Raw genomic sequence first — 11405 nt, 5'->3', positions numbered from 1 at the left:
AGCACCTCTTTTCACCCTCTGTCTGAAACCAGAGCCCAGTCTGCTCTGATTAACTATCCACCACCAAGAGATGTCCCACCCCTTATCCTATCACGTACAATGTGTTGGAGTGCTAGCCAATAGAAGCGCATGTGTTACTCACTATGGTAAGGAAGAAAACAAAGGAGTCCAATGGAGGCATTTCAGGCGGGGGGGAAACTCTCTCTGGAGGGAGCTCAGGGATTTTAGCCTTTGCAGCCCGTTAACAAGCACAGAGACCTACATAACACACTACAGGAGAGGGACATCCCCCAAAAAGCATAATAGGGCAGTTTTTAACACATTCCTACTTTCGACATCTAAACATAACAGCAGAGTAATGCCATCTCCTATGTTGATTAGCTTTGAATTACTTTCCCCATGACCTCCTAGTTCAACTTTGTTATGTAAACCACGTCTGATTTCTGACACTGGAACTCTTTTATTGACATTCAAAACCACCTGGTGGTAACAGCCATCAGCAAATACATAACCGAGCAGCACCAATGGTCTTCAGAAACATCGTTCTATTGTATCAAATGAATGAGAATAACTCTTTAGACTCTGCAGCTTTTAAAAATCCTTTTGATTTCAATTAATACAATAGTACACCCACCCAAAAATGACTACCACGCTTCCGTCTGTGTAGTGATACGGTAGAAAGTAGTTCCTACATCAAACCGCTCACAGAAGCCATTATAGTGTACATATAGATTGATAAATACCGCCACATGCAAAAGAAAATAGATCTATTTTGGATTTAACTTGGACCATTGACTTAGAGAACCTCTTCCACATGAAGTCAAGCAGCGAACCTGCTGACCTTGTCTCCACACGAGGTCTCGGCTGAGGAAGATGGAAGGGGAATTTTTTGGTGCTTTTATTTACACCAGAACTTCACCTCAGGACAAAAAAAAAAAGGGATTTCAAACAGCTGCTGATGGATACGTCGGCAGGGTTGAACCTGTGACCTTTTGTTCTCGGACAGAGAAGCTGTCAGCCCTGATCTCCAGACAGGTGTGGCTTTTTGTTGTCAGGTGAGGTGAGAAAAGGGCCGGGATCCTTTTGTTGCACCTGAGGAGATATTTCCCAGTGCCGCGTTTCCTTTTTCTCCCCTTTATTGGTTCAGAAGAGTTTTGCTGAGCGGGCGCGCTCCCCTGTGGAACAAGACAATTGGATGGTCCATTCTTTCTTCACATGTTATAAATAAAACGTGCCACACCTCCCAAAGTCACACCTAGGACTCGCTCAGTATCCCCACAGTCTGCTGCTGTTGACCGCTGAGTGCATTGTGTGGGTTGGGGAAATTGCTCAAGGGTACTTCTGACAGTCAGTGTTGAGAGAAGGATGAATTATGCATTTTTTTGCTACCTCTACCTCAGGCAGACTGGGGATTTAAGCTAGCAGACACACGCCTCTGTGTTTCCAGGCTACAGTAGGAGTCTGTGATGACGACCAGTGTTCATGATTCATCGATTACTTTGCCAGGTGCCGAGATGAATGATTATAAAACCGATCTGCATGTTTATTTTGTTTAACGTTCAGCTGTACAGTGAAACACGGCTTTCCTTTCAGGTCCCTGTATATGGAACAGTTTTGTAAGTATGGGGCGCTACCAATTCTCCATATTTCAGAGAGGAAGTAGAACCATTTCCCAACCATATGAAAATAAAGAAATAGCAACAATTTCATCAATAAAATGTCTTTACAATGGAAATACAGCGTCCTTTTGCTAATTAGGGTGTTTGTATGAAGGGAATAAAATAAAAGGTTATGGTTGGCAGGCATATTAATTTCAGCTAGCGAGGAAGTCTCAAAAGGGTCCACATCCCTGAGTTTCTGGCTGATAGTGTCTGTTGAAATGCACTTTGCATTAAATTGAGGATGGCTCAGGAGGATCCGCTTGTGCAGGAGCATGCAGTGCACCAAGCTGCTCTTGATTCCTAATCAGGAGCCAACAGGTGATCCGCATTACCTCCAATCAACTCAGGGGAAGTGTGACTCATCTGAAATCAGTTTGAAAAAGGCAAAGACAACGTGTACCAAAGAGTGAGCGACCAAGTTTACAGAAGCAAAAATAGTTGGAACAGAAGCTACTCAAGAAGAAGATTGATGAATTTAAAGGGGTACTCTGGCTGTTTACTGGCACACACTGTACAAACTGAAGCACAGATAATCTGACTTTGAGGCCATCCTGCAAGTGACATAACAGAACTCAACAGCATCTTCATTGTGACACCATCAGGATTATTTTTCAGATTTAGGACAGCCTTCTCCAGAGTCACATAGGACATTACGTAACATTATTCCGCATTAGGTATCACAGGCTAAGGAGCATTCCTCAGTACAAGTAAACTGAATGGATTATGCCAGCCTTGATCCCATAATCTCTGTCTGTCATGCAAGACGCGTCAGGAAATTGTCCGATATGAGAATTAAATGCTCACTGTCAAAACCAAATGCACCAAATTCACCTCAAAGGTCAATTTACGACACGCCCAAATGAACCAGCATCAATGACAGATTTCTCCAGGTTTGAACATTGTTGGAAACATTTGGGATAAGGTCAGCACAAAACTCAACAGAAAACATCACCTGTTTTACTGTTGAATGCAGAAACGTTCTGAATGTAAAGCAGAATGTGTCATTTGGTTCACTTGTAGAAGGAGAGGGAAAGAACAGAGCAGAGCAGGGTGATAAAGAAGGCATTATGAATTAAATAACGAGCACATACCGTACTGAAGATACAGTATCATATATGATATCCTGTTAATATAAAACTCCTACTTTGCTGAAAGCATTCCTGCTACGTTGGAAAGATTTACAATGTGCAGTTTACAGATGAAGGAATTTACAGCATATACAATGTGCGGGGTGTTTGAACGTGCATACTTCTCTGTCTGTTTCTTCAAACACAATTATTTTAAATGGAGGGGAAAAAGCAGAATAGGAATCCAAGTTTTGGATAAAATATGATGTTTTAAGAGGAGATAAAAAGGCGTGTTACGATTGATACTTTTTTTTGCAGTTTCCTGCCAGCTCCCTCTCTGAATGAATGTGTCGAGGGGTGTGGGTTCCATCGTGGAGGAGATCGTCTCGATTTTTATTGCCATTGGCAGAAGTCATAGACTAAATAATGGTTGTGTAATGGAATCGGTGCTGCCTAAAACACAGGGAATAAATGTTGGTGGTCATGTTCATTCATGCTGGTAAAAATCACTGCCTATTCAAGAAAAAAAAACCCTATTCAAAGCAAAGAAATTATGAACTTTGGAAAGACACTTGATGGTGCTGCATCGATCCAAGATTTAAAACCACTTGTGTGTCTGGTACACTCAATGTTACGATACAAGGCAAGGAGAAATCGCTCCAGCTCTGGGAGCACATGTTCACCTCAAAAGGCATCCCGAAGCCAGATGAATCTTGAAGTTAAAGCATTCTTTTCCTTCTTTCTGCTTTGGAGAATTTTCCAGGAATAAGATCTCAGATGTGGAGACAAAAAGGCGCCTTGCAGATACATGGCACATGAATAATATCACCTTAGAAATGTTTGAATAAAAGCTTCTGAAAGGAATTATGCAGGTAACACCACACATTGTGGCGCTTTAGAGCTGGCCCGAGGATAGAGCCCTGAGGCTCCTCAAGGGCCACGTCGTAAAAGAGAAACACTTACGCCCCGACATGACTCAAGTTTTGGGAGTTTTCACATTTATGACAGTAGGTGTTTTCTCTCAATGAACCACCCTCATGTCTGTATGCTAAATATAAAGATGGAGCCAGGAGACAGTTAGCTTAGCTTAGCATAGGACTGGAAGCAGGGAGGAGTAAGTAAATTATGCCTAAAAACATTCAAATCCAGCTACCAGCCTCGCTAAAGATCACTAGTTAACACCTTTATCTTGGTCATTCTGTTCAAAAGGGAAGGAAATCGAAGTTGTGAGGGTGCTTAGTTTTGAGGTCTTGTCAAAATTCGAATCACTTGGCCACTTTACAAAATACAGTCGCTTTTTTAAAACTCAACCGTCTCTGAAACCACAAAGTAAATACAACGTCTGCATATATTCTTGTGGCAGGGACAAGAGGAAACATCCTTATCCTGACCCTCGCTGGATCAAACCTGCTCCTTCCAAATCTAAGTCAATGCTTGACTGAGATGCCTCATAGTCTCCTGTCTCATAAAACTTGATAGCTGAGTTGGATTTGAATCCTCCCACGTCTCGAAAATGTACGTTGGTGCAGCAGATATGAACGCTGATTGTCTGATGCAGGATCGTTGTTCCGGAGAGATTTCACACGAGCGTGAAGCTAAAAGGGAGTCAGTGAGCTGTTGCGGGGACACTGCAAGATTCTAACAGGGCCTGTTCTGCGGCTTTGGCGAGGGAACAGCTGGCTCGTCTCAGAGCTGAGCTCTCTCCGGCCTCTTTCCGACCAACATGTGGATGTGAAGAGAAGCCCAGTGTAGCATTTCCACCCCTAATAAGCCTGCACTGTTATCTTAAGGAAATCCTCAGGAGCTGAGAATCAGTCAAACTGCGGATGTGTCAGGGGTTACGAGTGTAGTCCATAGCAAATGGGCTAAATCAAAACTTCTCTTGAGAAGATTACCACTGGCAGAAACAGCACTAGAGCAACAGAAAAACAATGATGAGCTTTTAATAATTTCCTCAAAGATTTCTCTTCATTACACGCCTGAAAATGTCATCACGTCATGGACGATTGGTAGTCAGCAAAAAAGCCTGTAATAAGCCCTCTTTGGGAGATGAGAGACATGGAGGAGGCGGGGTGCAAACCAAAACAAGCAGGTTGATCTTTCCATTTGATAAAGGCTGAGTGGGAAGCATCCCTTATTTGAATATTTACAGTCCAGTGGCATCTGCGTGTGTAGGGATCAAGATTTTCCAAAACGGGCCTGTGTGTAGGAAGGTCATACCTGGGTGAGATGCCTCTCACAGATGGTACCCATATTTCCACTGTGTACCTCGGTTCAAGTTCTGTACATCATCCAGCAGCTGATCTCTGGTGTCAGTACAGCCGGTGATAACATGTATTTTCTCTTGAAGTGGAATATCTCCACAACTGCTGGAGGAATTGTATGTCATTGACCTTCATTGGTTAAGGTTAGTATCAGTTACAGGCTAGATTTTAAGCCTTGATATAGGGATATGGCTCAGGTAAGGCATTGGTCGGTTTCTCACAAGGGTTCTCACAAATCTGTTCCCATCTAGATTCTAACTACAGAGAGGGACCCTTGTGCACCGGCTGAGGCTGCATTTACTCTTTACTTTAAACAAACCTGGCCATTGCTATAAACTGAAGCTTTTATCCTCCAGATCTGAAGACTGGCGAAGGACTGGTGTTTTATTTGACGAGTAAAGTCCCGTAAAATGCTTGGTCAGGCCTTTCTGAACCTTGGCTGATCACAGGTCGTAAACATTTAATACTTCTCTCTCTTGCCGCATGTTTGTGGATGTAGAACACCTTCAGTGAACTTTAACCTGGACCATCACGGTGGATTACATCCAGGCCGTCCTCCTTCAAACACGATTTCAAAGCAGAGAGGCATCTGGTCCTGATTTTTAATTCGACGAACTGTCCATCGATTGAACCCCCGAACCACACGGTACCGGGGCGTCACGCCTCTGATCCGACGATTGCACTCTCATTTTTGTTTTTACAGCCTAGACATATGCTAGGGTTGGAGTGTGCTTCTTACGTATGTTGCACACAGGGGATCTCTTGTAAAAGAAACGTTGCTATCAATGGGATCTCCTTGTTCAAATAAAGGTGCCAAATCAATTCAAATCAAATGTGACGCAGACAGGCCCAGGAACATGGCTTCCAACCACCGCATGGGACCATTACGTGTCCGTCTTGTGTGAATGAATGAATCTAGGCCTATATGTAGTAGTGTCTATGAACTGAGCCAGGATCCATGATGTGTACCTCCCTTACAGCTCATAATGTGCCGCGGCGAGGCAAAAAAAGCAACAGCGCGTATGTAATATGTCAGGGGGAAGTGTGTCATGCATATTTGGGAGTTTGAACACTGTCTGCAGCCGTGAGAACCTTACAGAGTTTTGATTACATTTCTTTATTGGCTGTCCCTCATGAGTCTGACTCTCGCCGGTCTCAGGCGTGGTGGGGCTAGAGCAGTCGACAAACAAACAGACGGGGCTACTGCTTGGAGAGATGCCTGGTTCACTCTGGACTTCCCCTGACTGGCTCAGCGTCTCGGCCTCAGACACACACCTGCTATCAATGTGTTTGTGTGGTAGTGATGCGGTATTTTGTTTTCTGGCTTTGTTTTAAACCGATCTGGTTTGGGAAAAACAACGAATTAAAAAATAACCAAATTTTAAAAGTTGGTAGAGATATCACATTAGAACAAAAATAACAAATGTGTCTTTTAGAGCACTGCTAGGTAGTTATTCTGTTTGATATTCTAAAACAGACCTTTTTATTTTACATGTAGCATTCACCAATGAACACGTGGAATAGGCTGATATAATTTGGGTTTTAGGAGCCTTTTTGGACACGAACACAGCACACGGGCATGTCTGTTATTGGGGATTTTGCCACAGTTTGCTGCACACCCCCTCTTTTGCCGGATCTGTCTCTGTTAGCAAGGCTTGGATAGAAATGCATGTTGAAAAACACACAACTTCTACACATTATGAAAGACTTGGATATCGACATGTTTTTGGGATGTGCACAAACATCGCAACGCCAAACTTTTCAAGAATGTGGTTGAAGGAATGAGGAATGCTGTGGTTACACGGTCTAATAAGTCCACCACTGATGGAATACTTCGGACAGCTGCATGCAAACAGGACCTTTCGTGGACTATCGATCTTCATTAGCCATGTAAACTGCTTTTCCAGGAATATTTGATTTTGGAATAGGGGCCAAAAACGGATCATTTTGTGGGAATAGTATCATCATTTTGTTTCCACAACTCCATACAGACATGCAGGACGAGCAGCAGAACAATGGTTGAATCGAAGGGGAGGAACATTTCAGTTTAAAATGAAAGAATTCAGCAAAATAACACAACAATAAAAAGATAAGGAGTCTCGGAACATGAGGGACGCGCAGCAGGTGTTGCAAATGAGCCTGACGAGGTGATCGAGGTTGAGGGAGAACCACACTGTCTGAAACACACAGAAAGAACACCCACATATCTCGAATGTAACTGATTTGTATTGCTTTAATGTTTTTTTTTTCTCCTTAGGAACAGGTAAGCCATGACAATATAATGTAAATGATAAGCGCAAACAAAATCTGAGACCCTTTTGTACATTCATAGTAGCACATTCATACGACAAGTCCCATCTGTACACCGGGTCACCGAAATCACTGAAACATGGCAACGCTCCACTCAAAGCCAACAGGTCAAATGTTATTTTAAATTTGGAGATGTTTTATTTTTGTATTTATCCAAAAGATTGCATTGTTAGTAGTCAATCATTTAAACCTCCTTGCTTTAAACAAAGCGCCGCCACACACACCTCCATTCTCTAACACTGACTGAGATGATGACAATGACACAAAGAATAAATAAGAATAAATAAATCAGTGACTTTTCGAGAGGGCCGGAGCAGACACCTTTTGGCAGTCTGACAGAGATGCTGTTATGAGACACGTCCAAACTTCATGTACCTCCAGCCGTTTCTCTTTTGGCAATGTGAAGTGCTTCGTTTACGCTCTTCCAACCGGGGCACAGCGGACCTGTTCTTGAACGGGCAATGGAGGTCGACACCAAAAAAAAAGGTTTTCATGGTGAATGTGTAAACCCCAGGCCCCCCCCTGTGTGAATGTAATGACCAAAAGCACACATTCCTGCACGTGCTCGAGCTAAGTTTTGCAGCTAAAGCTGAGCGAAACGTGTGCGGAACAGAACAATGGAGTAAAAGCGACATGCACCATAGTGTTTGAATCTTTGGCAAAATCATAAATGTAACTGTCATGGGTGCTGTTTTCATATTGCATTAGAGGGTTTTGCTCCTGAAATTTTAGCGTGCTTCCCTTTTTCAAAAAATCATCTACCATCTACGACGCGTTAGCTTCTGTGAGCTGTCGAAAAAAAGCGCTCAAATGCTTCTGTCCATGCAATTCAGACGCTTCTATCTCACTCATGCCCTACCTCGTTCTGAGAGAACGCAAAAAGGAAAATGAAAAACATGACAAGCCGAAAAAAAAAAACCCATATACATGTACAAAGTAATGTACACCATATATTCAAACACATTTCAAAATCGTCAGACTTTGAAATCATTAGCCAAAATAAGTATATCTTTTTTTCTCAACCCCGTTAGGTAATCTTCTTTATCTAGACTGTACAATATATGTATATATGAGTAATCATGAGGGACCAAAGCAACAAAAATAAATACTTTTTCGCTATGTCACCTTTCAAAGTAGTATATCTATGTACATTTATATCAATATCAATTTCCCTTAGCTTATTGTGAGTGGTTGAGCGTGTGTTCAACAAGCAGGCATTTGCGCACAGTGTGGAAACTCCTTTAGTGTTTTATCTTTTTGCCCTAAAAGGTATCTAAATGTAAATTTGGACGACACTGTGGAAGGAAGAAAAACAAAGACTGGACTGTCCTCGATACAGTGAAAGGTAACCCTGGCTCAAATGAAAAGAAAAACAAAGGGAAAATAAAGCATCTCACCATCATGTGACTACTTCAACGATGGGTTGTTCTACGTCTTTTTCAGGACTCTTTTTTTTTTTTGAGTACAAAAAGTTTTCATGCAGTCTTTGACAAGTCATACAACCTCAGTGTCCAAAGGTTTTAAAGTCATTTTTAGCACACAGCATAGAATGTTTTCAGTGATGTTGAATGTAGCTATGAGGGAGGGAGGGGGGAGGGGGGGGGGGGTGCAATTTGGGACAACAACATGCATAAAGAACAGTGCATAGGTCCAGGTCATTGGGGCCAGTCCCTGGTGATCTCCAGTGTGTTTCAGTGTCTATCAACAGATCCACTACTGCAAGCAGTTGGTGAAGGGGGAGGGGGTCCAAGCCTGGATGAGTGGCGCCATCTTGTGGTCTCTCTCGTCTGCCATGCGATCAGGAGTTGCTGATTTCCAGGACAGTAATCCGATAAAAGCGAGAGGGGGTGGTCAGGCTTGGACTGGAGGCCGAGGTGATGCATCTGTGCACTGGTTTTTTTTTCTGGGTTTTTTTTCTCCAAAGTCTGGTTTGCAGTTCCCATCAGTCACTGCAGAGCCCTTTCCGACACACATCAGACCTGGAAGCGACCACTCTAAAGGATTTCATGATGAGTTTCGTGGAAGGTAGAAGAACCAAGCTTAAAGATCAAGCTAACATGCATAAGGTCTTCAGACACTGTTTTGCTAAAAGCCATCAAGGCCAACATTTTTTTCCTGAAGACGAGTTCAAGAAGAACATTTTTTTTCTTCATCTTTTGAAAAGAGGAAATAATAATGGCTTAATAGCTACGTCATTCTTGCACTTGTATTGCAACTACCTTTGGTAAATCAATCAACAAAAAACGACAACAGAATACCCCTGAAACATACGAGTCCTCACGCGTTCCTCCACTGAACTTTAGTCTTTAGCCAGCGTTTTTCTTCGAGTACAGGTTTCCCCCCGTTAGTAGATTTCCTCCCTTCAATGGCCTTCATGTTTGTCACGTTCACAGCTCCACACCACACTTCCTCTAAAGCCCGCTCTGGATCCTCGCCAAAATCCTTCACCTCTTCCAAAAAAGTCAAGACAAACCAGCAAGGCAGAGAGAAAAAGAGAGAGAAGGGAAACAGAAACAAACCGACAGGAAACAGAAAAGAAAAAGGACATCATCGAGTCCCGGCGACACCAATGACGGAGGAAGATTTCAAAATGGCCGCTGCCATTCGGACGCCAAAGGGTTCACCGCTTCATCATCTTGGAGGCGAAGCTGACGATGGCGGAGGCGGGCTGGTCCGGGTCCAGCTCAGCGAACAGGTGGCTCACATTGTCTGTTGTGCTTCCTTGTTTCCTCGCCACAAATCCAAAGAGCCTGTTGGCAACGAAAAGAAAAGCATTTTTGGTACTCAAGCACCATTATAGCCTAAAAAAGGTTTCTAAAATGCACAAAATACCAATTAATCCTCATTTTAAAGCAATTAAACTTACTTCACTGAGCCACCTCCTTCTTTGCCCCACCTATTAAAAGAAAACAGATTTATTTTTTTTAAAGAAAATGATCGAAAAGTAGATTCCTGTAACAGTAATAGGGACATTGTTGGTGGGTTCATATTACAAGAAAAAAAAAACATGGACATTCTCTGAGTTAAAATAGTCAATCCAAGAGAAATGAGTTTAATTCATTACAACGTTCAGTAATTATTTATTTTTTAACTTACAGCAGCCATAATGTGCATCATAGATTTGTGTCAATGATATCTGTACAAAAATCAAGTTAGCTTACTTTCTGTCCTGGGGATCAATGTCACAGAAGGTCACCGTGTTGATGGGATAGTGTCGCCGGAAGAAAAGCCTTCAGACAAACACACAGCAGTCAGCACACATGCATACATTTCACAAAGCATACATTTCTATATTTGTAAGATTCCAATGTGATAGAAGCATATTTATAGATAATAACAGAACATTTTAGGTCCATTTCGGATCGTTTGTGAAGTCTGCTGCCTGCAATGATTAAGTCCGCCACAGTGTCTTCTTCAGAATCACCACATGAGGGCGCCAGAGTGCCACTGTTTCTCTGCTTACTTATTGACTCTTGTTTATCAATTTTTTAGAATTATTACAGGAGATCAATAAGAAATATACACACATATAGATTTCCTTGATTTATTTTTCAAAATTATTTAATTTTTTCATCTTTATTTTCAGCTCTTGTTTTTAAGATGTATGTGGCTTCTTGTCCTGTCCTGTCAATTGAATTCACTGGTCGTATGTGTGCAAATCAAAATAAAATAAACCCCATGTGCCATCTTATTGGAAAGTTTGTGCACGTAGACTTACTTCCTCTGACTGTCGGTGAGCGTGATGCCCTGCGTGGACACTTTGAAGTGGACAGTGGTGGCTGAAGGCTGAGGGTTGCTCGCCAGCGTCTGACTGATGGCCTTGGCGATGGCCTGTGGCCCCGTCAGAGACTCCATGTCCACAGAGCTGATGTAGAGAACATTGCATGCTAGGAGCAAACAACACAGAGGCACGGTTAGATAAATAAAGGAACGGGAAGTGCATGCAGTTCAATGTAAGGGGAGGGGTGTCTTACAATGGAGGTGTATCATGCACTGCACAGTAACTGGATTATCTTCAATACATGCGTTTCACTTTCACTAAAGGTCGTTTTAGGTTAAAAGCAGGCAGCATTCACACACAGTGCATGATGGAGCAGAGCAAA

The 11405-nt window shown here is 42.5% G+C and overlaps 1 protein-coding gene across 17 annotated transcripts in view; it reads right to left on the bottom strand.

Annotated features, from left to right (window-relative positions):
• Positions 1-7207: 7207 nt before the first annotated feature.
• Positions 7208-11405, bottom strand: part of tns1a (tensin 1a) — a 73019-nt gene continuing 68821 nt past the window's right edge. For all 17 annotated transcript variants that reach the window (XM_063877691.1, XM_063877700.1, XM_063877701.1 and 14 more), the window contains 4 exons: positions 11021-11189; positions 10464-10532; positions 10169-10198; positions 7208-10052 (listed from right to left, as the gene is read on the bottom strand). In XM_063877691.1, coding sequence (XP_063733761.1) covers positions 9923-10052; positions 10169-10198; positions 10464-10532; positions 11021-11189 — 398 coding nt within the window. In that variant the 3' untranslated portion in view covers positions 7208-9922. The remainder of the gene's footprint in view (positions 10053-10168; positions 10199-10463; positions 10533-11020; positions 11190-11405) is intronic.

Source organism: Eleginops maclovinus, chromosome 24, assembly GCF_036324505.1.
Source record: "Eleginops maclovinus isolate JMC-PN-2008 ecotype Puerto Natales chromosome 24, JC_Emac_rtc_rv5, whole genome shotgun sequence".
Taxonomy (NCBI): domain Eukaryota; kingdom Metazoa; phylum Chordata; class Actinopteri; order Perciformes; family Eleginopidae; genus Eleginops; species Eleginops maclovinus.
The sequence above is the reverse complement of the archived record's forward strand: the minus strand, read 5'-3'. Positions and strand labels throughout refer to the sequence as shown.